Source organism: Sceloporus occidentalis, unplaced genomic scaffold (assembly GCF_023333645.1).
Source record: "Sceloporus occidentalis isolate IW3139 unplaced genomic scaffold, rSceOcc1.0.p SCAF_4, whole genome shotgun sequence".
Classification (NCBI taxonomy): domain Eukaryota; kingdom Metazoa; phylum Chordata; class Lepidosauria; order Squamata; family Phrynosomatidae; genus Sceloporus; species Sceloporus occidentalis.
Window position 1 is genome coordinate 31,024,594 of NW_028316984.1, and position 27,534 is coordinate 31,052,127.

Below are 27,534 nucleotides of genomic sequence, written 5' to 3' on the forward strand. Positions count from 1 at the left end.
CAGCGGAGTCCAGGCGCCCAGAAGTGAAGCCGGGCTTGGCTTGTCCGGGTCTCGGCAAGAAGCAGCACAATCTCCATCTCTCTCTCTCTTTCTTTCTGTCCGGAGAAAGTTCTTTCTTTGGCCGCTGACCTCTCTCTCTCTCTCTCTCTCTCTCTCCGCTGCCTCCTTCCTCCCTTCCTTGCGAGCCCTCGAGGCGGGCATCCCAGCGCCGGCCCCTTGCTCTCTCCGGGCGGGGCGATGCTGGGTGGGTCGGGGCTGCTGGCGGCGCTGCTGGCGGTGCTGTTCCCGGTGCGGGGGGCGTCGGGGGCGTCGTGCGAGGCGGTGCGGATCCCGCTGTGCCAGTCTCTGCCCTGGAACATGACCAAGATGCCCAACCACCTGCACCACAGCACCCAGGCCAACGCCATCCTGGCCATGGAGCAGTTCGAGGGCCTGCTGGGCGTCCAGTGCAGCGCCGACCTGCTCTTCTTCCTCTGCGCCATGTACGCCCCCATCTGCACCCTGGACTTCCAGCACGAGCCCATCAAGCCCTGCCGCGCCGTCTGCCAGAGGGCCCGCGCCGGCTGCGAGCCCGTCCTCCGCAAGTACGGCCACGCCTGGCCCCCCAGCCTCGCCTGCGAGGAGCTGCCCCTCTACGACCGCGGCGTCTGCATCTCCCCCGAGGCCATCGTCTCCGCCGGAGAGGAGGGCGCCGGTGAGTCAGCCTCCTGCCACCCTCTCCAGCCATTCACCCGGTGGCTCCCCTGACCAAGCAGGACCCAGGGCCTCCCTGGCCTCCCCCTTTCCAAACAGTGACCCAATGGCTCCCTTGAGCTCCCTTCTCCCAACCATGGACCCAATGGCTTTCCTAATCCCTCTTCTGCCAAGCAGGACCCAGGGCCTCTTCCAAACACAGACCCAGGGCCTCCTGGCCTTCCCTCTTCCAGGCATTGACCCAATGTCTTCCCCACCTCCCTTCTTCCAAGCATAGAGCCAGTGCCTCTTCCAAGCAGGGCCCCAATGCCTCCTGGCCTCCCCTCCCCTTTGGCCCCACTGAAGCCTGCCAGACTCCCCCTCCAATGCTCCTTTCATCCTCCTTATCATCAGCCCCCATTGTCCCCCTTCATACTCCCACTATAAGTCTGTCATTGTCTCCTGCCTCCTCCTACGCCCCACATAATTAGCTCTATATGGCCCAACTGTAAGTCCTTTATGAGACTAACTGACAGGCAGAAGTTAATAGCATGAGCTTTCCTGGACTTGAGCCTATTTCCTCAAATGCATCCTTGGGATTAACTGAAAGATAGATGTTGGTAGCATGAGCTTTTGTAGACTTGAGCTAAGATGCATGAGGAAGTAGGCACAAGTCTACACAAGCTCATGGTAGCAACATCTTTCAGTCAGTCTCAAAAGTGCTACAAGAGCCCTTTGCAAACTGACAGACTTACAGTTTAGGAGATCTGTTTGCATGTTGTCACTTAAAGCTGTCAGCTTCTCCTGTCCCCTCCTACACCCCACAAAATTAGCTTAGATTCCCCAAACTATGTCAGTATGCAAACAGATCTTCTAAACTGTAACTCTGTCAGTATGCAAAGGGATCTCATTGCACCTTTGAGACTAGCTGAAAGCAAGAACTTTCTCAGATGCATACATTTGAGGAAGTCAGCTTAAGTCCACAAAAGCTCATGCTACCAATTCCTTTCTTTCAGTTAAGTCTCATAGGTGCTACAAGATCCCTTTGCATATGAGAAAGATGGTTCACAGCCAACAATGTCCCCATATATTTGAGGAAGTAGACTCAAGTCTACAAAAGCTCATGCTACCAACCTCTTTCTTTCAGTAAATCTCAAAGGTGCTGCAAGATCACTTTGCATACTGAGTTATGTCTTTGAATGTTACTATCATATAAGCCTGTCAGTTTCACCTGCCCCCTCCTTTCATTAGTTGTTGTGTGCCTTCAAGTCATTTCTGACTTATGGTGACCCTAAGGTGGCCCTATCATAGGCTTTTCTTGGTAAGTTTCTTCAGAGGAGGTTTGCCATTGCCTTCCACTGAGGTTGAGAGCATGTGAATTGCCCAATGTCACCCCAATGGGATTCTCTGCATGGCTAAACAGAGAATCAAACCCTGGTCTCCAGAGTTTCAGTCCAACACTCAAACCAGTACACCACACCCCACATAATAAGCTCTACATCTCCCAAACTCCAACTATAAGGCTATCATTTCCCCCTGCTCCCTTCTACACCCTTATAATGTCCTCTAGATCTCCCAAACACCAACTATGTCTGTCAGTTTCTCATGCCCACTCCCACACCTCACATATTCTGCCCTAGGCCCCCATGCCCCATCTTTAAGTCTGTCAGATTCCCCCCCTCCACATTATTTACTTGGGGTCCCCCAAACCCTAACTATATGTCTATCAGTTTCTCCTGCCCCACCTTCCCACCCTATTTTGAGTGTTCCTTGCCCTCCTTTTCTAATTAGCCATCACTTTGTTGGATTCCCCATTAGTCACGTTTCCATCATTTCCCAGTCTGCATTGTTGTGGCAACCCCAACTCCATATCTCTGCCAGACCTTGGCTCCCTGGGCTGCTTCAAATTGTTCCCTTCCATTTTTCATCCCAGCAAACTTAGCTAAAAAAAAAGTCAGGACAGGTCCTATTATGAGGCGAAGTGAGGTGACTGCCTCAGAGTAGCAAATCTTGGAATGATGGTGTGTGGTATTTCGCCTCTGTTGGAGGACAGAGCTGTCTTCTGTATCACATGGGAATTTATGGGCAGTCCAAACTGAACGCCTTTCCTCAAATACTGCTGTGGAAAATACTAGTGGGTTATTTAACTGCCAGTTCAGTTGTCTTCTGTGAGAGGGGGAACCATGTTGACTACTCAGATAGAGAAATGTCATAGTTCAGCGTCTCAGATGCATCCCTAGTGCCACATTATTTCTACAGGGTAGATGCATCCTTAGTGCCACTTCTTTCATCAGTATTGACACCAAAGACAGTCAGAAAAATAAAAATAAATAAAAACAAAAACTGTTCAAGCACATCATTAGTTTTTGAAATCCAGATAGGCAAGATCTGTATTATAGAGGTAGGGGAACATGTGGCCCTTTAAATCTGGTTGCATCACAGCTCCCATCATTCTTCACTATTGGCTCTGTTGTCTGATGGGAGATGCAGTTCAATGACATCTGGAGAGGCTCAGATGGTTCCCCTGCTGTCATGGTTGGTATTCATTGCTCTTAACATCTTCTGAAGATGTTTAGCCAAATTTTAACGTCATTTACATCCATTACATCCATGACCACAGTTTTATGAAACAGGATTCCATAAACCAAGTGGGGAATCTTGGTCTCCCTAGGTATGTCAGATTACAGCTCTCCTGGTTCTACACAGTTGGCTGGAAAGGGGACTGGTGGGAATTGCAGTCCAAAACAATTAATTGTTGCAATACAATTATGCACTCCACGAAGAAGCCCTTCCTTTGTGTTTCTCCTGAGTTTTCTGCCAGTCCATTTCATTAGATGCATAATTACATTGGTTTAGTAATATGTGAGCAGGAGGGAAGGGAAAAATATTTTTCTAATTTCTCCATACTGTTTATTTAGGCTTGCATGATAGTATTTATATAATTAATATATTGTTATTATATATATTGATATAATTGATGTAAATATAATATGAACAGTATAATTTCCAAATCTAGAGGGCAGAGAGGAAAGGCAGCAGGTGTGGCACCAACTATGTCCAGTTTGTTACCCAGTGTCCTCATTTCTGACTAGCAGTGTTGAGGTTAAGTGAGTAAGACACCAGCTACCTAAACAATGGGGCCACTTTGAGCCCTTCTACAAAAGGAAGGTGTTCTAAGCCCTAGATCATTTTGGTTATTTGGTTATGCACTTTTTCTGACTGTCCTTATCGAGTCTATGTCCTAGAAAAGAGTGGATGGACCTGTAGAGAACACCTAACCATCTTCTTGATCATAATAAAATGTGGTTCACTTTTGGATTTTACTAGTCCCAATGCCCATTTCCTAACATATGTGATTGTGTATGTAAAGAGATCTTGTAGCACCTTGAAGACGCACTGTAGATTTCCCAGACTATAAGTCTGTCATTATGCAAACTGGCAGTATGCAAACAGACCTTCTAAACTATAAGTCTGTCTGTATGCAAAAGGATCTCATAGCACCTTTGAGACTTACTAAAAGAAAGAAGTTGGCAGTACAAAGTTGGCTTTCATAGACTTAAGTTTATTTCCTCAGATGCATTTGGGGGAGTGAAAAGCCAAGGACAGACCTGTAGATGCCATTAGTATGTGAGAATGCCCATTTCAATTCAAAATCCTTTGTGTATGGATATGAAGTGGCAAGTCCAGTTTTAACAATGGTCACTGGTGAACAAAGGCAGTGGAAACTAGCCTGTAGGAGAGGAGAATGGATGAGTGTGGGAAACTGAGTCTCATGTGATGAACAGGTCAAGGGCTCCCTCATGAGGATGGGGGTTAGATAGTGCTGAAATGTGTGTAGTATGCCAGGAAACCATTGCTGATGGACTGTATTCTGTGGATGAATTCCAATTCTGCTGTTTCCCTTTCCAATCTTCCTTTGTAGTTCTTTTGTTTGAGGAAGAACAATTTGGAAGATGAGCATGTGAAAAGTCACCCTAATATTGTGGGTGATGACATTTCCTAAATAAATGTGTGGGCAGAGTTGGCATCTTGGTTTGTGGTAAGGCATTGTACCAGTGTCCACATCTGTGTTGTGTATCTTGTAGATAAGTAGCTGTTTGTGGTCTGAAGGCTGTCTATAGGTGGCTAAAGTTCTGCTACCAAGAGTCCTTGAAAGGGTGGTATTATTGTCCAGAAATGTGCTGCAAGATCTCTCTACATACTTATTCTATAGACTAACACAGCTATATCTTTGAATTCTACCAATATATGATTGTGTTGTATGCAATACAGTATTATTCCATTATACTGTATGTAGTTTATTCATATTCTTTGCCTTTTCAAATCCCTTTGTAAACTCTGTGGAGGTCAAGAAGCCATTGGTGATCTAAGCTCAGAGACTGATAGATAGTGCTTGTGACTCAAAAGAGAATTGACTCCAAAGGTGCATTTTCATAACCAATTATTAACCTACGATTTAGAGGTCTGATCTAGTTATTAATGTGCAAATGTGTGGGGCGGGGTGGGAGGGAATCAAACTTCCCCGTCAGCTTTTCTGAGAAAAAAAAACCAGTTTGATGAAAAGCCAATATAAAACTGGCAACAGGTTAAATTTTTTAGGGACATAGTTACGCACTAACTTCCTTTACTGCTTCCCAGCTTCCATCTGTCCCCTTGAACTCTGCTTTTTGAAAAAAGGGAATAAAGAACTTTGAGGTGTGATATGCACAACTTTCATGTAACATCTAGTTTGATCCTTTACTTTAGGACTAAAAAAATCATAAGGTTTTCTTCCCTTTCTTTAGTACTTCCCTGGCCAGCAACATGAATTCTCATCCCTGTGTAATGTATTTTGGGTTGAGGGGAGGATGAGGAAGAATGTAGCCTTATTTCTGTGGATATTACATTTTTAAAAATACTAGAGGAAAATGATCACAGTAGAACTCTAGAGAAAGAGCTAATTCTTTTTTTTTTTTTTTAAAAAGAAACTAAGGTGCTTTACAGACCGCCCCAAAAGGGTGGTCTGCCAGTGCTGTCATTTGCTGCACGGAGGAGCCCCAGCAGCCAAACTGCGTGACCCCTCCACGCAACAAAAAGAAGCCGAAAAAAGTGGCTTCTTTTGGTGGTGCGCTTATGACACAGCAAGGTGCCAATGGTGCACTTGCGGCATCATAAGTGAGCCGCGATGTGCAGATGCTAAGCGTCCGCAACATCAAGATGGTGCCCATGTGTATAGGGTGCCGCCATTTTGTACGTGCTCAGCACGTACTAGGGTTAGGGCACCTGGAAGGGACACCCTTTCGTAACCCTAGTACGTGCCGAGCACATACTTTCCGCCCGTGTGGAACAGGCCTAAGAAACCAAAGAGAGGATATATATATATATATATTTAAAGTATTGGTTCATTGCTGCCCGTGGGGAGAGATAGCTGATATTTGAAGGGAGAGGAGCATGTGTTGTTATTCAGGGATAATGAATCTTATTGACATTAAATTTGGTCCCCATCTAATGAATGGAACTTCTTTCAGTGAGACCTAATGTAATGCAGATTATTGGACTGGGACTGGAGAGATGCAGGTTCAAATCTCCACTTGCCCTTGTAATTCATTCGGTGACTCTGAGCAAGTCACATTCTCTCTCTCATTCTCACTACCTCATACGGGTCATTATCACACGCCGAAAACTTCCAGTCTATTCCAAAGTCATCCTGGAGTCAATCATGGGAATTCACATTAATGCGCGAGAGATTATCACACGCAATCGCTGTCATTGCAGAGTCGTTCTGAGGCTGATCCAAAGTGAACCCTGAAATAGTTAAATTTGGTGAACTATCGAATTCACGAATCCTTCTCCCAGGCTGATTCGCATTCATTTCAAAGTTGTGTTGGTGTGGAATGCATGTTTGCTTCAGTCCTGGTATTCCCCCCAACCTAGAAAGGCACTACAATTCCCATGAAGCTTTGCTGCAATCTTGCTTCTATTTTGCTTCCGGTAGTCCTTCCATTTTTAGTGCTGGCGAGGGGGGAAAGCAGATGTTTCCACTGGTATGGGCGGAGAGCTAGTGGAAAATGTACATGTGCTCATTTTAATGTGAACAGAGCAGTGTATGGTTTGTGTCTCCCACCCCCACCCACCCCAAGATCTGCAAATGGGGGTTTCCTTTAGGTAATCATATTCTGATCTCCCTGGGCACGTTGCTCAGCTGATGTGATGGGGAGGGAGGTGTCTTATTTTGCTAATACATGTCATGTTTTCAATATATATATGTATGTATGTATGTATGTAGGAGTGATGTATGCATGTACACACGCACACACGTACACACACACACATATATATACGGGTACATATGCATATACATACTCGTACATATACATGCATATACATACAGATATAAATATGTATATATACATGTACACGTATATGTATATATATGTCCGCATATATATACATATGCACGCCCATGCCCATGGCACACCCATGGGGGAAGTAATGCGTATATATATATATATATATATATGTATATATGTATATAAGTGTGCATACATATATACATTGTTGTATATACATGTGCTTGGAGCATATAGTGGCATACCTGCTGACACTTTTCCTGGTGGCACATCAGTGCATATAGATTGATGCACACACACACACACACACACACACACACACACATATATATGCTTAGGTTCGTCCATCTATATGTGCAGATATACATGTATAAAGTGCACTAATAATGTGCTTAGACCAAGTGCCTGCGCCCACTGATATATATATATATATATATATATGCGCCCACATCTATATTTCACGTGGAGCCTGCATTCACATGAAACAGGACACAGGAAACAGGGGAAGTGGCTCCTTTCTTCACCCCAGAAGTATTAAAGTTCACAATGCATTCAGAGCCCCACTGGGCATGCGCAAGGATCCCAATTCGAATTAGAGGATCCACATGGTATGTGCTGTTGTGATGATTTATTTTGCACTCGCTCTGTTTTGCATTTGGAACGACTGCAGTGTTGCTCTTCACGTGTGGTAATTAATCACGTAATATGGCTTCTTTTTGAATTGGCCCTGCTTGGCACTTCCTTCGGAATGGAGGCACATATCACACGTATGATAACGGCCATACGGTCGCAGTGTAGATGAAAAAAAGAGAGAGAAGACCCATGTACACTCTCTAGACTTCCTTGGAAGAAAGTGAGGACATGGGGAATTTAAATGCAATCAGCATGACTCACTAGATGTCAATATCAGGTGTAGTTTTCCCTTCCCTGTGGATTTGTTAGTCTAGCAGGCTGAGGATGATGGCATCTGGGGAAGGCTATTCTAATTGACTCTTTCCAATAAACTGGTAGGTAAGGTTCTTGGTAGTGGTGACTCTTTGATTACACTGGCCATCTGGGGAGTGTCTTCTCCTAAGATGCCAGAAAAGTGACACCAAAAGCATTTGTAAACACTTCAATCAAAGATCAAATTATGAGCCAGAACTATTTTATATATCTGCAGTGAAATCTGCATCTGCATTTCTCTTGAACTTTCACCACTGATGTAGATCATGCCATTCCACACTGCTATCATGTTCATAGATGCTGGGGCCAGTTTGTCCCTCAGTGGCCCAACTTATGAGCCACTCTGTACTTAGCTAGGCTAGTCTGTTCATTTGGGAATCCTTGTTAAATTCAGATATGTAAACACATGAAGAAACTACTCACATAATGTTAAGTTCTTAACAGAGGGAGCGCTATGGTTTTATGAGGTATATGGTTGTATGTTGTGTTGTGTTTTTAAATTGCTGTCTTCTGCTCTGACTGGTGTACAACTACTAGAAAAACAGTATCGAAGTGTCTGTATCCACCCCCCCCCCTTTTTTTAAAGGGAGATAAAAGAGGATTGTATAGATCAGACCTTAGAAAACATGCAATCAGCAGAATCTGGTTGCTGTTGTGGTTGTTGATAATGATAAATTTCTAAGTTCTGATATAGAGCGTTTAAAAAGGAGAATGTAGATCTGTATTTACTGTTTCACAATATTTACTCTTTGTAGTTATTTTCTCTCACCCTCATTATGGTAGTTCTTTCTCTGCTCTGTCTGTGACTGTATGTCACTTGTTTCCATGCAAGTTTGTTTTTGCATAGTTCATATTGATGCCCTGAACTGTTGGCTCTTCAGCCATTTGAAATGTCAGTCATTGCTCTTCAGCTGAAACTTTTCATTGTTTCTAGCCCAGCTTAAGCTGCCTCCCTCCTCAGGCTAATTCCAGCTTCTGGATCCCTTCTTCCTTGTGTTTTGACATCTGCTCTTCAAGTTCCAGCCATTTCAAACCTCATTCCTTGTGTTGGTCTATAGAGTGAGTGCAGACTTGTTGTTGCAGCTGTGTTGGGGTTGATACCTGCTGGGAAGATTTCAGCGCAAGTGGTTTTGAGTGCCCAAGCCAGAGAGAGAGGGTTTGTGAATGTATCATATTGAAGTGTTTGCAAATGCCTTCCCTCTGTTCATGCAGAGATGCTTTCCAAAGTGGCCTTAAAGAACAGATCCACACTGAAGCCAGGCTTGGCAGATCTGCAGCCATTTAAAAGCAGTTGCATTCAAAAACCCAAAGAGAAATATTTTCTGTCAAATTGCCCCAAAGTTACCTATTACCAAGGACCACAAGCAGCACAATAGTTTCATTGAATGATTCCAGTGTGGAATCTATGAACGCTTTCTTTCACTGAATCGGAACATGATGACATTCTAAATTTTGAATTTTTTTTTTAAAAAAGAAAGAAAATGAACAACTCGATCTACTATATTGAAGCCATCTCTCCCCTCTCTGTCTCTCCGCCCCCCGTCCAGCACCCTGAGCCCAAGAATACAAATACACCTTCTAAAAGTAGAACAACACATTCCTATTCTTGTTACTTAAACAGTTTGAAAGCTGAATATAGTACTTGGAGCTGAGAATGTTGTCCTTGTGTTGAGCTTAAAGAAACAGGAAGATGACCCATGTGCCCTGAAAGTTCATAGTATACTGAAATTTCTTAATGTGTCTTGGGTTATATCTGGGATACTCACAAGAATATATTACTGCTGTGAAAAGTTGCCCCAACATCAACAAGTTCAGGCAGCAGCTAGGTTCAGAAGGAGTAGGTATGCTCAATGTGGGTTGGGTTGATGACATCATGTTCATCCCTGTTAAACAACAACAATAATAATCAAGTTTAACCCTGTGAGCTCTTACTCTACTATACCATTGGCCACAGCTTAAGTGCATGGCTGACATGCAAACAGTCCTTGGTATTTCCACGGTGAATTAGAAAAGCCCCTTTTTCCTGAAAGCATTGATGGTGAGCAAAGTGGGCCATTGGTCTGACTCAGTGGTATAAGGTAGCTTACAATGTTTCTGTGCAGGCCAGAGTTTGGCAACCTGTGGCCTTCAAAACGTTGTTAGACGGTAACTCCATCATCCCTCACCATTGACTCTGCTGGCTAGAACTGATGAACCCTATCTGTAGGGCTACAAGTGGCTCATCTTTGGGTCACTGAGGGTAGTTCTGTAGCATGCTCTTATCACCTGCTATTCCCATCCAACTGCTTAGGAAGGATGATCAACTGCAAAGGAAAAGGTCAGCTTAGGTCCTTATTTGGGAGACAGGAACTGCTGGAACCTTCAGGTTTCATACTTGATGATTCAAAGGCAAATTTTTTATTATAGCTCCTAGCAACAAGCGTGCTGGCTGCAAATTTGTGAAAACTGTTGTGCAGAAAGGTAACTTTTCCAGGCTTTGGTGCAGGGTTAGCAAAAAAATTGCATAGAGAGTTAAGGCCCCATGAGCATACCTTCCCTGGTCTCCCAAGTTTAACTTAGGAAGACTGCAGGAGATACAGCTGTACAAGAGGTGTACTGATGCCAAAAAGCTAGCCAGTGCATGAGCCAAGAAAAGGAGCCAGAGGTCTCTTTGGTGCAGAACCATCAGACCACTTTTTTTTTAAAAGCCACAAATAGCTAACTGACATGGATTCATAATATAGAAGGTTATATTTTTAGTCAGCCAGATTTCAGTGCAAACAAACGACTTATTTGTTGTTAAAGCTTTTGGCCCAGAATCAGCCCTTAGAGTTGGCTTCTTTTGCATTTTGGTGTTGGACATTTGTTCCAGTGTATCTATCTGTGGTGCTGGCATGGTGCCTCCTCCTCCATCATCATCATCACCACTGCTGCTGGTGGTATCTTACTGTTGTGGTTTGCTGTCCTATTTATCAGATTTATGGTATCTGATTACCTAGCTAAAAAAGAAAACATAGAAAAAATGATACCATGCTATGTTTAGCTCCCTGATAGCCATTCTTTACATTGTGGGGAAACTCTTTTTCTCTGGCCTTTTCTTTTTGAAAACACAGCATGAACTACTGTTATCATCAGAAAGGGGAAATAATTTTATTGGATTCAATGGTCTCAGTAAAACAAATGGTCAAAAGAAATGCACCTTGCCTTCAGAATGTGCAAATTTCTAATACTACAGGGAGTTGGGAGGAATAAAATCCAAATTAGTGTGTATTGTGTAAAAGGGAAACAGCTTAAAAACTGACTAAGCCCACATACAATCATAGTGGAAGAATAGATAAAATAGTGAAAGGCCGCCTCACCAAGTCTTTCAATCCAATATGAAGATGGGAAGAAAATGCACATGGGATTTAGAAAAATACAGTGAAATTGAAAGAGAGCTTTTCATTTAGGTAATGGTCTGACATAAAATCTGCTTACTTATTTTTCAGATTTGTTCATAGTAATTTTGGTAAACCTGCAGGGGTCCCTAGTTTACTCGGAGCTATACAATGCACATATCTATGATACTGACAAATGTCAGGAGCAAGGAACATGGTGGCCCTCCATATTTTAATGAAGTTCTTCTCCCTTCATTCCCCCAGGTTGATTGGGACTGTTGAAGTTCAGTGACATCTGTGGAGTGGAGGGGGAAGGTCCTCCATTTTTGACATAGAGGATGACCAGCATTGTAGGAGAGAGTGCTGCTGAGCCATTTAAAGAGCCAAATGTTCTTTAATTGCTGTATAAAAGACAGCATTTTGACATGTGTAACTTGTGAGCATAGTTTTATTGTTAAGGAAAAAGCAACATGGGACATACAGTGATTGAAATAAAACATGTATGTGAGAGTCAGAGTGACTCAGCAGAAGCCAATGGAGAACCACACAGGTGTACATGGTAATAGAATTAACAAGTCCTGAGTGCCAAGGACAAGAAATGCATAGTGAATAATTGGACACACCTGACAATTGTAAAGTGGTCAAGGATGAGATGATGAAATCATCTAATCTGGATAGAAACAAGAGAACCAATGGGAACGACGTACACGCCTACTGGGTGGAAACAGACCACAGTAGGCGGTACCTTGGTTTGACTATAATAATGACTATGAATCCCAGTATGTTTTGTGGGTAGTAGCAGTGGGTAGTAGTAGTGGATTGGAGAGTGAGGAGTTGAGTATTGTTGGATAGTTTGGAGCTGTGTATATAGTAGAATAAAGTAGATCTTTTATATAAGACTACTGAGTTGTCTGGTGTCTTGGGTGAAGCTACAAGAGCCAGCAGGACCCTGGTGAAGAAGGGTGAAGACTTCTGTGGAAGCAAGAGTGAGAAGGCTTGGAGAGTTTGTCAGGGTCTTCAGCCTATTCTCTGCAACTCTTGCAAAGCTTTAACAACTGGCCAAAACTGGTCAGCGTGGTGCACAACCAGGTGGTGAGTTCCAGGCCAGAGGTGAAGAGCCACAACTCCCATCATCCCTGACAAGGGTTATGGGCCCAGATACTGCAGCACCCAGCATCCACAGAAGCTGAAAGTTCCAGAGAGTGGAAGACAGATCAGAGCAAGCTTTTTACGCTGCACTGATAAGCTCCGTGAGTAACTCCTCCTGTATTTTGATAAAGCCCAATAGGGGTCAGCTGTGCATACTCAGAAGGACTGTGTCAATTGAGTCACTGCACAAATTAAAATGGAGATTTTGAAGTTTAGCAAATTGAATAGAAGCAACTACTCCACCTGGAAGATTTATGCCCAGTCTCTGCTTGTAAAAGAAAGTTTATGGGACACTGTTGAAGCCGGGCTGCCTGCCGCTGCAAACGCAGCTACGAAAGAGAAAGATAGTAAAGCCAAGGCTTGTCTTTTCCTAATGCTGGAAGAAGACTTGATTAACGACGTTAGAGATAAGGAAACCGCCAAAGATGTGTGGGACACTCTGCAGAGATTACACACTCCTTCTACTGCCTTTGCAAAAATGCTATGGTCAAAAAGAATTTATAGACAAAAGATGGAGAAGGGCCAGTGTGTCGTGGAGCATTTGAAAAAGATGCAAGATTTGTTTGTGCAAGCTGAGCTTAGAGGCGTGGAAATTGGCAGAGAACAACAGTGTTACATCTTGATTGAGTCCCTAGACTCTACTTGGGGCAACATCACAAATGCTCTGCAGAACTTACCAACTGAAGAATTGACGAGAGACTTAGTTGTGGCCAGAATTCTGGAAGAAAACCAGAGGAGACTGTCTGAGAGAGATGACGCAGCAACATCCAGGACTGTGCCAAGGGAGCAAGCCAAGCCTGATGTGCGTGGGATGGTCCAGGCAGTTTCTTCAAGGGAGCAACGGAGATGTTTCTACTGCAAAAAGATAGGACACCTGCAGAGGCACTGTAATCTTTTGGCTGCTGATAGAAGCAAGCAACAGAGCAGGTGGCAACCTCGACATGACCAGAGGCAGAAGCAATCCAAGCCGCCATTTTTGAAGGACAATAAGAATAATAATAAGGGGTTTGCAACAATGATAAAGGAAAAACAAAAAGCAAACTCTAAATGGCTTGTAGATTCAGGAGCTTCGTCCTCTATGTGTAACAACATTAACTTAATTAGTGAGAGAAAGCCAGCAAATGTTAATGCCGTAGTTTTGGCAGATGGGAATGAGCTTAGTACTGTGAATCAAATGGGAACAGTTTACATTCCAGGGTTGAAAGAAAACTTTAATGATGTTTTGCATGTTAAGGAATTAGAAAACAATTTGTTATCAGTAAGCAAATTAACAGACAGAGACTATATAGTAACTTTTGAAAAGAACCTGTGTAAAATAACTTTGAATGGGGAACTGCGTGGCATAGGCTTAAAGAAAGATAAGCTTTATTTTCTAGAAGAGAATGTTGATAGTTATAAGATAGAGAATGCTAATACTATAGATAATGTTCCATTGCACAAAGACTGCATACATGAACTGCACAGAAAATTTGGCCATGCAAGCTTTAAGTGTTTGAAGAGTTTAATAAGCATGTGTCCAGATTTGAAAGTGGCAGAGTGTAAAAATCATTTAGACTGTACTGTATGTAACCAAGTGAAGGTCAGAGCATATCCAGTTGCTAAGAAGTCTAAAAGGATTGCTCAGAGACCATTTCAATATGTACATGCGGATGTAGCCCAAGCCAATTGTTTGTCACTAGGGGGAAGCAAATATTTTCTGGTAATTGTTGATAGATTTTCAAGATTTGCATATGTAAGAATACTGAAAAATAAGTCAGAAGCTGGACAAAGTTTAAAAGCATGGGTCAGGATGATAGAAAGAAGGTTTGATAGTCAAGTTGGGACTATTGTCACAGATAGAGGTGGCGAATTTTTAAATAACCAACTGTACAATTGGTTTCAGAAAGTGGGGATAAGGCATGAAACCACCAATCCTGCTTGTCCAAGTGAGGATGGTTTAGCAGAGAGAAAAATCCAGGACATCAAAAGGATTTCTGCATGTTTGATGGCAGATGCAGGCGTAGGTGAAAGCTTTTGGGGAGAAGCTACGCTAACTGCCATACATATAAGTAATAGACTGTATCATTCAGAAATTGATGACATTCCCTACAGAGTTTTGTATGGGAGAGTGCCAAATTTCAAGTATTTAAGAGTGTTTGGTCAATTTGCACATGTGTACATACCTGCCTGTTTCAGAAGGAAAGGAGAAGCCAAAAGCAAAAGGCTAATGTTCCTAGGTTATTCAGGGAACAGCTACAAGTTTCTAATGAGAGGAAAAGAGATACAGTACTCCAGGTCTGCAAATTTTGAGAGACATGCTGGCTGGGACAAGCTGCATGCCAATAAGGAAGTGTTTTTGAGATTAGGTAGCTCAAGTGAGCAGCAAGCACAAACTGAACCAACTTCAGGAAACGGAGGGGTATCAGTCAAGCCAGAAGCCTCTACTAGCAGTAGTGGTAGTACCTCTGATGAGGAGTCACAAACAAGACCAGTGACCACTAGAATGACAGAAGACAAGAGGTTTAGCAAAAAGACAACATCCACTAGTGCAGACAATGATGAGGAAAGAGGCAGAACGACAGAATTCGTACCCAGGCGTAGTCACAGAGTTAGAAAGTCACCAGATAGATTTGTTGTGACACAGGCAAGAGCTTGTACAGTTATAGAAGAGCCTGAAAGTTTTGAAGAATTGGAAACCTTTTCTAGGGAAGAACAGGAAAGATGGTGTGAAGCAATGGATAGTGAATTTAGTTGCTTGGTGAACAAAGATGTTTTTGAAGTTGTTGATAGACCCAAAGATAAGAAAGTGATTGGCTGTAAATGGGTATATAAAAGAAAGGAAATGCCTGATGGAAGCATTAAGTACAAGGCAAGATTGGTAGCTAAGGGTTTTGCACAACAGCAATATGAGAATTATGATAAGACTTATTCTCCAACAGCAAAGCCAGAAAGTTTGAGAATGGTGTTAGCTGTAGCAGCAAGAAGGAATTTAGTAGTAGAGCATTTTGATTTTGAAACGGCTTACTTAAATGCAAATTTGGATGAAGAAATTTTTATGGAACAGCCACAAGGTTTTGAAGAGAATGGAAGTCAGAAAGTTTATAGATTGAAGAAGGCATTGTATGGTTTGAAACAAAGTGCCAGAGCATGGAATTTGTGCATCAATGATGAGCTAGTGAAGCTAGGTTACAAGAGAAGCGTGGCAGATGCTTGTGTATATACAAAAGGAGACATAGTGCTTGTGATTTATGTTGATGACTTGTGCGTGGCAGCAAAGTCAAAACAGGACATAGAGTCAGTCAAGAGAGAATTGTCAGAAAAGTTTGTTTTGAAGGATTTAGGTTTGTTGAAGTCATATTTAGGCATTAATGTTGAGTGGACACAAGAAGGACATTGTTTGTTAAGCCAGAGAAAGAAGATAGAGAACTTGATAAAAAAGTGTGGACTACAGAATGCTAAAATAGTTAAAGCTCCAATGACAACTGGTTTCGTTTCTGAGCCAACAACCAGAGATTTTGAGGACAAAACATTTTTCAGGAGCGTAATAGGATCTTTACAATTCATTTCTTGCCACACTAGACCAGACATTGCGTATTCTGTGAACATTTTATCTAGAAGAGTTTCTAATCCTAAAATTGAGGATTGGACAGCCGTGAAACATTTGTTGAGATACTTGAAAGGGACTTTAGACAAGAAGTTGATCATAAGAAGCAGCAACGCTGATCTAGATTGTTTTGTTGACAGTTCGTTTGCATCAGAATCAGGAGACAAGAAGTCAGTCACAGGAATGATAATCAAGTATAGTGAAAGTCCCATAGTTTGGAGAAGTAGAAAACAAACAAACGTAGCGTTAAGTACAACTGAGGCAGAATTTGCAGCACTGAACGAAATAGTGAACGAGGTACAGTGGATTGAACAATTGTTAATTGACCTGAATGAAAATTTCAGAGTACCAGTGGAAATTCAAGAAGATTCACAATCATGCATAGCAATGGCTGAAACAGAAAGTTTGAAAAACAGAACCAAATATGTGGGTGTAAGATACCAAAATGTAAGAGACATGGTACAAAAAGGAGAAATAGAGTTAAGGTACATAGAGACACAATATAACATTGCAGATTTGTTCACGAAAGCACTAACAGTGGAGAAACATGAAAGGTTAACACAAATGGTTGGAATGACATTTTAAGTCACATACAATATTTTATTTCGGAGGGGATTGTTAAGGAAAAAGCAACATGGGACATACAGTGATTGAAATAAAACATGTATGTGAGAGTCAGAGTGACTCAGCAGAAGCCAATGGAGAACCACACAGGTGTACATGGTAATAGAATTAACAAGTCCTGAGTGCCAAGGACAAGAAATGCATAGTGAATAATTGGACACACCTGACAATTGTAAAGTGGTCAAGGATGAGATGATGAAATCATCTAATCTGGATAGAAACAAGAGAACCAATGGGAACGACGTACACGCCTACTGGGTGGAAACAGACCACAGTAGGTGGTACCTTGGTTTGACTATAATAATGACTATGAATCCCAGTATGTTTTGTGGGTAGTAGCAGTGGGTAGTAGCAGTGGGTAGTAGTAGTGGATTGGAGAGTGAGGAGTTGAGTATTGTTGGATAGTTTGGAGCTGTGTATATAGTAGAATAAAGTAGATCTTTTATATAAGACTACTGAGTTGTCTGGTGTCTTGGGTGAAGCTACAAGAGCCAGCAGGACCCTGGTGAAGAAGGGTGAAGACTTCTGTGGAAGCAAGAGTGAGAAGGCTTGGAGAGTTTGTCAGGGTCTTCAGCCTATTCTCTGCAACTCTTGCAAAGCTTTAACAACTGGCCAAAACTGGTCAGCGTGGTGCACAACCAGGTGGTGAGTTCCAGGCCAGAGGTGAAGAGCCACAACTCCCATCATCCCTGACATTTATCACCAAACCAATGGTTTCCCTGTTAAGTACTTATAGGCTGCATCCACAATACAGAAACAATCCGGTTTGACATCACTTTAATTGCTGCACCTCAACACTATGAAATTCTGGGATTTGTAGTTTGTTGTGGCACCAGAGCTCTCTGACAGAGAAGGCTAAAAGTCTCACAAAACTACAGTTCCCAGGATTCCATTCCATTGAGCTATGGCAGTTACAATGGTGTCAAACTGGATTATTTCTGCAGTGTGGATGCAGTCACAGAGTACTTTCCCCCCAAGTGTTCAAGTACTTCCTGTTAGTACTGTTGTCAGCTAAATAAAGAATGCTGAGCTGATGTTTTTTATTCTACCAATTTTTCAGAATTAAAATTAAGAGGTGAAAGTTATAACCCTGCCCTTGCTTTCCTTGTTGCTTTTTCTTTTTAAAGCGTAATACTTTAAGACTAGTACATTTTACAGGCTCATTCATCATGTAAACCTACAGTTCTGTATTTATTTGGCTTATCCCAGTTCAGAACACCATTTTTAATCAATAAATTGATGTAAACTCTTTGTGATATTGAAGAGATTTAATAAGGCATTACCATCCATTATTAGGAGTAGTGACAATACTTTCTCTTAATGTCTTGCCATTCCTCCAAAGAACTGAATGTAGTGTAGAAAGTGTCTAACTTTGTTTTATCAGAACAATCCCATGTAGTAGGTTAGAGTAAGGTGTAGTGATTGGTCCATGTTTACCTAGTGAGATTTGTGGTTGAGTGGTAATCCTCAACTGGCTCTCCCTGTAACACATGCAACGTAACTATTGCACCATGTTGTCTCTCTTAGAGTAATACTTCAGAATCAAAGCAGCCTCAAGAAAAATAAAAAGTGTTCCTTTGATTCATAGCTCTGTACAAATACAATGCATCTACTCAAAATGAAACCATGGTGATGGGAGTGATGCCATCAGGGGGAGCTCAGAGGATCAGACTTAGACCATGGAAGGGCTGAATTCAGTCCCAGGCCTCCTACGTTATCTTGATGTGTAAAATGTAGCAAAGTACCTATGCATTCAACAGGATGTAATCCCAACTACATGTGGTTAAGAGCAGTTCCAGATTTTGAAACGCGCTTGGGTCCTCTACCAGAGCATGTGCTTCAGCAGGTGCTCAGTTGGCGGCTTGATGCCAAATCTGTATAATTTGCAGCCTTATTCTTTTTTGGGAATAACTCCCATTAATCATACTGGGTTTAATTCTAAAGAAAGTTTCATGAGGTTGATCTAAAGCTTCCAACCCTACTTCATATACATTCAGTAATCCCTATAGCAGTTCCTGTAAGTTGGACAAGCATTTGTATCTTGGTACTGAAAGCCACTGCTCTGTGAGCTCATGGCTAAATCAGCAACCTCCAAGCCTGCTATTATTGACCAAAATAAGCTTGACCTAGATTTCTGGGCTAGTTTAGTTTGGCTCAACTTTTTTCTCACTTTTTTTTTATAATTACATTACGTCTTTCTTATTGCCTGAGAAGTCCAATTTTCTACCTGCCAGGGGTAACACAAGAAGCACCACTGTCTGAAGCAGGAGGACATGGGTCACACTCTCCTCCCCATTTCCTCCCCATCTCCTCATTCTCCCTGTTACCACCTTCCCTGTACTCTGCTTCCACACCCTTGTGGGTGAGATGACCAGAGAAATAGTGTGTGCTGTGGTGGCATAGGTGCTCTCCAAGCCTACCTCACCCACTGTGCCTCACTTTGAGGAAGAAAATCCCTCAATGCAAAGCTCTTGGACCTAATGACCTCTTCAGAGAGATCATCCATCCATCTATAACCTCACTCTGATGGGTACTTGGAGCAAAGATCAGGCCAGCTGGCTGCTCCAGAGAACTGTGTTGGCTGCTTTCCTTCTGCATCATTTGCCACACAAGGAGAATGGCTGGCAAGACCTTCTGGAGGGACACCAAATGTGTGGCCACTCTTAGAGTCACACTGTTTGATCTCTTGTAGCAGCATTTGCCTCAGGAGATTCTCTAGAATAGCTACTGAATCTGATGCCTCTGTGTAAGGAGTTCTCAAGAGAGTGTCAGTTAGATGGGGCCCAAGCTGATGGACAGAGGGGCCGGATGGTCCTCCTGACAGTGTCTCTTTCTGTGGGTGCAATCTGTCCCTCAAGCTTGAGGTTCATCCTGCTGCATGGGTGGGCTGGCCCTGTTACTGGAGACAGCAGCATGATTATTTGTCCATATGAACAACAGCCTTTTCTTTAAGAGCCACAAAATTGGCATTTCCTCCCACCCTCCTTCCTTACTTTTATTTTTAACTATGTAAAGTATATTCATAGCAACTAGCATAAGGAAAACAATTAAATGATTGAGAAGCTGTGAAGGAAAAATGACGTGCTAAATTAATTTCTTTTTTATTCCACTAAAATGAATGAAGAAACCCTTGAGGACAGGAGAGCATAATGAAATGGAGGTATGGAAAAGCTCTTTATGTTTCTTTGTAATTACTTGCACCTCTTCCTTATCACAAAAGCCAGTTTTGACCATAATGCATCCATACGCTGTTGCTGGTAGCCTGGCATGTCCCTACAATAAGACCATTATTGATTGCTGTACGTGCAGCAAGGATTTAATTCTTCAGTAGTTTCGTCTCCAAAAGAGGCAACAAGTAATTTTAGAAATTTTGTTCCAGCAGTGAGAAAGCCGTTGAAAACTGCGCATTTTTCAAAACTATTGGCAATTTGGAATTTATTCTATAGAAAATCTGCACATTAGGTTTTTGTGCAGAAAGCAGCATTTTTTGGGTAGGAAACACAATTTTTTGTGCTGAAAGTAATGTTTCTGCACAGAAATATTTCCCGCACAGGAAATTCTGTTTTTTATTCTAAAAAATTGTAGTGTGTGAATATTGCATAGAATAAATCCTGGACTCCAAAGTTTCTCATCAGTCCAGGATTCTCCCCATCAGAGTTTTTCAACTCTTGAGAAACATGTTTTTGAGAATTCTTTTGAATATTTTCTAATATTCATTCTGTCCTTAATGTGCACTGCAACCTTATGCATATGTACTCAAAAGTTATTCCCATTATGTTCAGTGGAGTGTAGTCCCAGTCAGTTGTGTATGGTATTACAGCCTAGAGACTCTCAGAGTGCATCTACATTGTAGAAATGATACAGTTTGACACCATTTTAAGTGCTGGAGCTCCATCCTATGTATTTCTGAGGTTTGTAGTTTTACAAGCTTTTTTGCTTTCTCTGCCAAAAGTGCTGGTGCCTTACAAAACTACAAATCCCAAGATTCTGTAGAATGGAGCCATGACAGTTAAAGTAGTGTCAGACTACATTATTTCTATACCATAGACACACCCTTAACTGTATCCTTAACCCATCATTATCCTTTGACAGCATGCACTGAATGTACCAAACCCAAAGGATAAACCAGAGATTGGGAAGGGCACTAGAGATACATTTATACCACAAAAGTGATTTAGGCCCGGGACAAATGGGTCAAAAGCGGTGTGCTGCTGCCGATACTAGGGTTCTGGAGTGCACAGCATCTGCACACTCTGGAACCCTAACATGTGACGGCAGCGGCATCATGCTGGTGTCTCGTCCACAGGGGCACCGCCATGATGACGTAAGCGATGCACACTGTACAGATGTCGCTGTACGTTGTTTACGTCAGGAGTGTGCCAATGGTTTTCCGGGTTCTTTTTGGGGCGGAGGGACATCGCACAGTTTGGCTTCTGCGGCGTTCCTCTGGGAGAAAACTGGACAGCTCCAGCCCGCCCTGACAGGGAGGTATGTACCGGGTCTTAGTGAGGTACAAAAAGATCCTCAACGGAGTCTCTCTCTGTGTGTGTGCATGCTCTCAAGTTAAAACACTAAAAAAGGGGGTGCAGAGGTTTGGTATGTAATGCTAAACCACAGTTTATTGTTACATGGATATTTTCTAGGTTTATACTTCCCTTTTCTCCTCTTTTTCTTCTTTAATGTGTAGAGATGATTGGGAAGGATTTGCTTCCATTTCCAGTTTACACAACTTCTAGTATAGTCTGAACTGGGAAAAGGCGATTATTTGGAAATTATAGTTTGTCTGAAGAAGCCCACTTCAAACCATGGTGTGTAATCTTGTGTGGCTCCTTTTTTTTTTTTTAAATAAACCATTGATAAAAACATACTGCAGTTTTTGGTTTGAACAAAATTAAATACAGTACTGTCAATAGTCCATAGAGGGTACTTTTCCAGTTGGTCAGATGCTCAGGGTCTGCAATGTTCTTGTTTTTAATTGAACAGAGAATTAATTTTTCAAAGAATATTATAGTCTCTTTTTTCTCTGTTTCTCCTGTTTGTCTCAGTCTTTCTCTCAAGACCTTCTACAATTGCCAAGTACAGTCATCCCTTCCGATTCACGGGGGACCTCCCTCGCAAATTGGAAAAACTGCAAATATTGGAGCCCCATTGTTTTTAATGGTCACACACATGCCATTTTGTCCCTCCTGGCTTCCCATCCGCAGAAATTCAAAACCGCGAACTTCCATTCAGAGGTACAACTGTACATACAAGTGGCCTATTTCTGAGTAAAAAATTGAGCTTCTTTTTTTGAAGCTGATCACTGCTTTTGGTGGCTGCTTCTACTTGCAAGGAAACTGTGTCTTAAAACAAAAAACCAAACAAGCAGAAGGGAGGAGAGGAGAGGAGAAAGGGGTTTTGAAGCAAACAAAGTAATTTCCCCTTCCAAAAAGACAACTGAAACCTAAAAAGCGGCCTAAAAATTGTTGGGTCAGGATGGTGTTAAAAAAATGCTGCAAATAGAGGAATATACCTCACAATTTAATTTTGGTGCATCTGAGGAAGTAGGCCAAAGCTTACTGAAGAATTAATGCAGTTTGACATCACTTTAACTGCCATGGCTCAGTACTATAGAATTATGGGATTTGTAGCTTTGTAAGATCTTTAGTCTTCTCTGACAGAGAGCTCTAGTGCCACAACAAACGACAAATCCCAGGATTCCATAGAATGGAATCTAGTCTATGAAAGCTTATTGAACATCTTTCATTCAGGCTCAGGTGCTACAAGATCAATTTGCATAATTTTTGTTAGTGTTTGAGGAGCATCCCTATCAGAACATGAGGTGCAGTTTGGCCCTAACATCCCGAGGCTGAGCACAGTTACTTGTATTAGTTCCCTCGCATCTTCCTCTTGGTGTGTGGGGAGCCACCTACATAGAAAGGAGGTGAAGAGGAACAGGCAGTGAAGGAGAATGGAAGAAGTGTAGAAAGAAACAGAGAAGGAGGAGCTGTCATGGGCAGGTGGAGGCTGCTGCAGGTATGTGGAGGGCACTCATTCACCACTTCCTTTTTGCTTCCCCTGACTTCTTCTCTTTCTTGGGCCTCCTTTTCCTTGCATTTGCAGGGAGTGCCAAGCCGTGGCAATAAGCAGAATGTGAAGAATCTTTTCCGTTGCAGCTGTTTTGTTTTGTTTTTGGAGGCAGACAAGGTAGAAAGGGATGGATGGGCTGAAGCAGCTGTGTCACTCACAATGAGCAGGGATGCCAAGAATCTTAGGTTTATTTATTTAGGTGGTCCAGCAGGATGAGCAGGGAAGAACAAAACAGTATTGCTGGTGTTACCAGTGAGTGGAGAAGCAGAGAAGCTTTTGGCTTTGCTGTTTTTTTGTTTCTGAAGCAGGCAGGAAAGTTCAGGGTGAAGAGGTATTATTGTCCTTGAGTGCTGAACAGGGAAATAGAAAAAAGATGGAAAGAAGGGAATTTTGATGGCAGGGTGTTTTGGATTTTTGTCCTCCAGAGGTTTGGGGTCCGCTGGGGGCCTGCGTGTCACCCAAGATCTGTACTGTCCCCACCTCTGGTTAAAATGAAAATAGAGCCTCATGTTTTCCTTGTGGCTGAACTAGAGAGGAATGTAAAGCAGACTTGTTTATGGAACAGTAAATCAGTAGTGTAGCTATGGGAGAAATCAGATCAGTACACCTCTAAATAATAATTTGGCCCTCCAATTACATTTTTGTTCACTCTCCAAATTTCTAGTATTGTAGAAGGCGAGAAAATGAAAATTGTTCACAGAACTAGAGCTTTCAATATTTGCTGTGTTTATATTCCCTTGGTAATTTTGCCTGCCCCTTGTCTTTGCATGCCAAAACTCTATGTCTAAATACTCAATGGAAGTTTTATGCTTAATCCTTGCTGAAATCTTTAGATATAAGGTGGAATTTGTTGTTGTTGTTGTTGTGCGCCTTCAAATTGTTTACGACTTATGGTGAGCCTAAGGCAAACCTATTACAAGATTTTCTTGGCAAGATTTGTTCAGAGGAGGTTTGCCATTGCCTTCCCCTGAGGCTGAGAGCATGTCACTTGTTGAAGATCACCCACTGAGTTTCATGGCTGAGCGGGGAATCAAACCCTGGTCTCCAGCATCGTTGTCCACCACTACGCCATGCTGGATCTCATACGGCAGGATATGAATAGATGAACAACAAACAAATAGCTAGAGAAAACTGCAATGCTAGAAATTTGGGGAGTGAAGGAAAATTTCGGGGGGGGGAAGAGAATTTTAATTGGACAGCCAGTGCCCTCATTTATATTCCTCCCCTAACAGTACTTTGGCAGAAAATAAGGGATTAGCATGATATGCATAATAATTTGAAGAGTTAGTCTCCCCCTTGGCAAGCTTCACTAAATAGCTGTCTAGGTAAAGAAATAAATGTTTGCTTTAGTGACTTTGGAAGAACAAGCAAAATGCATTACTGCAGGTACTAACATATAATGGGAAGGAACAAGAACCCATATAAATATTACAAGTATGTTCCTTTTGTGCAGGGGTAGGCAACCTGCGGCCCGCGGGCCGGATGCGGCCCGGCGAGGCCTTGGGACCGGCCCCAGCCCGGTCCTGCCACCAATTGCTGCTGGGGCCTTTGGCCTATCAGGAGGAGGCAGGCAAGGGGTACAAGCGGGGGCAAGCGGGGCAATTGTCTATAGAAGCCTCAGAAACATGCATTTATATTAACATTTTTTAAAAAATCAGCAAATTTATTCGTGTGTACTCCATTTAAAAAAAAAAAAAAAAAAAAGTGTCCTCCATTTGAAAATTTTGTCCTACATTTGTCCCGGTTTATTTATTTATTTAATTTTTTTTTTAAAAAAAATATTTACTTATTTATTTTTTGGCTTCGCCCCCCCCCCCCCCTCCCAGTTGTCTGAGGGACAGCAACCTGGCCCCCGGGTCAAAAAGGTTACCTACCCCTGCTTTTGTGTAACAGTAGAGCTGGAACTGGTTTCATTCAACTAGTGCAAGTTTTTTAAAAAGTGCAATTCTCTTTTCACCACAAAGCTGCCTTATGTCCCCTAAAGCTGCTCTGGAGTATAGGACAGAGGTGTATGGGGAATGTTGAAGAGGTCTTGGGAGGAGGAAGTCACTGGAAATGCCTCCATCCCCATTTTGAGTGCAGGTACATTCCATTGGCTAAGGAAACCTAGTTAGATTCCTCCATAGGTATGCACAAGCCACAGATATTGTTGGAATTCCAAAGCCTGTCTACCCTGTCTTTGTCTGTAGACAGGCTCAGTCTCTGTCTACAGTCTATTTTTGGCAATAATCAGGGTAAATCGCATCTGGTGATGGCTGTGTCTTTTGTCTCTTAATGTGGGGGTAGAAGTAGGATACCCACCACAGTTGTGACAGAGATATATGTGTTACTGAAATAAAGAAAATAAGATGCGGAGAGCATTACAATGTTGAGATTCATTTCATGGTAATGTAGTTTAGTGGTTAACTAATTTAGAGCTCACTTAGTACTAGTGTAATTTAATGGGTTCTATACATATTTGTTTTTAAAGTTAATTTTTTGATAGCATTGATTCTCAGTCAAGAAAACCCTTAGAGCAGTTTATTTGCAAAATGAAAACCTGCAAATTAGCATTGTAAACAGATATATCACAATAGGAAAAAGGGATGGGAAGAAAGGAGTTGCCTCAACTTGCCAACTCATCTCCTGCAACCTCCTAGAATGATTGCCTGTAATGATAGTGGAACAGGGTTTAGAAGAGTGATTTTTGGTTTACAATCCTCAAATTCCACAGACCATCATAATGAAATTTACTGCCCCTTCATGACATTGAAGATTTTATTTATTAAAGTTCATAGAATCATAGAGTTGGAAGAAACCACAAGGACCATCCAGTCCAACCCCCTGCCATGGAGAAAGGCATAATCAAAGCACTCCGAACAGATGGCTATCCATCCCCTGATAACCTCCACAGTAGGAGCCTCCACCACTCTTAAAGGCAGAGTGTTCCACTGTTGAACAGCTCTTACCGTCAGGAGGTTCTTCCTAATGTTTAAGTGGAATCACTTCTCCTGTAGCTGGAATCCATTGCTCCACGTTCTAGTCTCTAGAACATGGAGCTGCAGAAAACAAGCTTGCTCCCTCTTCAATATGACATCCCTTCAAACATTTAAACATGCCTATTATGTCACCCCTGAACCTTCTCTTCTCCGCTCCCTAACCTGCTCCTCATAAGGCATGGTTTCCAGACTTTGCGCCATTTTGGTCACCTTCCTCTGGACATGCTCCAGCTTGTCCACATGCTCTTGAACAACAGACTGCTAGCAAGCACACAGTCACACACACACACTCAGCCCAAATGATCAGCCTTAACCTAATGGGCACAAGGTCATCAAAACCTACAACCTTGACCTAACAAATGCTCCCAAAAGACTCAGGGCTCAGTTTCTGTCTTATCTTTCTCTGATGTCTTGAATTCAAGGTGGCCTACATACAATAAAATTGTTTTTCTGTACCTTTAAGTCAATTCTGGCTTATGCCAACACATAGAATTTTCTACACAAGATTTCTTCAGAGGAAATTTACCACTGCCTTCCTCTGAGGCTGATAGCGACATGCCTAAGGTCATCCAGTGGGGATTCCATGGCTGAGCAGAGACTTTAACCTGTTCTCCCAGAGTTCTAGGGTCATTCACAACATAATTATAAACACTATTATTCCACTTTAATTACCACGTTTCCTTACAATGAAATCCTTGGGATTTGAAGTTTAGGAAGTTTATGTAGAATTCTCAGCCAGAGAACTCCTCTAGTACCTCACCAAACTGCAAATCCCAGGATTGCACAAGATATAGCTTTTGCAATGATAATGGATTCATAATGTTACAATTGTTTTGTGTGGAAGTGCTCTGATCTCAACACTTAAAAGCACTACACTGTGCTGGCTCTCATAATAAGGTAGTTTTGTTGTTAACTGCTGCCAAATCATCTTCGACATAAAGTTTCTTTTTAATGTAGATTTTTTTAAAAAATGTTTTTAATTGTACTGTTTTTTAATGCTGTGAAGCTACTCCGAGTCCCAGTCCTGGAAAAAGAGTGGGATACAAATAAATAAATAAATAAATAAATAAATAAATAAAGTAGCCTTATGAATGAGATACCTCCAAGTCACCCCACCATTAACAGTCCTGCTCAGGTCTTATAGACTCAGGGTCACAGCTTCCTGAAATGTGTCTCTCCTTCTGGAATGTGGTCTTCCTCATTTCCTACTGCCTTCTACCTTACCAAGCAGTATTGTCTTTTCTAGTGAGTTCTTCTTATGATAATGCCAAAGTATGACAGTCTCAGTTGAGTTATTTCCCATTCACATTCTAAAATTGTGGGTTCTTCTTCAAATGGTTCTCCCTTGAATAAATCAGTTATCATTTCATCTCTTTTATATAGTTCTTTGGTGTATACCTTCCGGGTCTGAGCAGACAGGCCAGGATAATACGCAGTGAGCCTGTGCTGTCCTGGCCCTGGTGCTTACCTGAGTTGGTCCCTAGGTCAGCGCAGGAATGGGCAGATGTTTACACACTGTCTCCACACCAACTTGGGACCTGCCACCAGCTCGTGCTCCTTACCTTGCCATGCCATTGCTCTTAGTCAGAAGCCCCCCATGGCCACATCTGATGCAGAAATGGGGTGCCAAGCTGCACCCACGTGGCCAGGTATTCCATTTCTCCCTCAGAGGCAGCAACGGGGGGCTTCTGAGTGAGAGTGATAGCGTGACAAGGTATGCATCTAAGGGGCTGTTGAATCAGCTGGGATTTGCATGGGGTTTCCAGCAACTCTCTGGCAAACCAGAGCCAAATTACCCCAGGATAATGGCTGTTTACCCCAGGATTGGG

General features: G+C 42.3%; 1 protein-coding gene across 1 annotated transcript in view; it reads left to right on the forward strand.

Moving 5' to 3' along the window:
• The first annotated feature begins 237 nt into the window (after nucleotides 1–237).
• FRZB (frizzled related protein) overlaps nucleotides 238–27,534 on the forward strand; it is a 46,844-nt gene continuing 19,547 nt past the window's right edge. Inside the window, exon 1 of the mRNA XM_089523018.1 lies at nucleotides 238–694. Coding sequence (XP_089379144.1) covers nucleotides 238–694 — 457 coding nt within the window. The remainder of the gene's footprint in view (nucleotides 695–27,534) is intronic.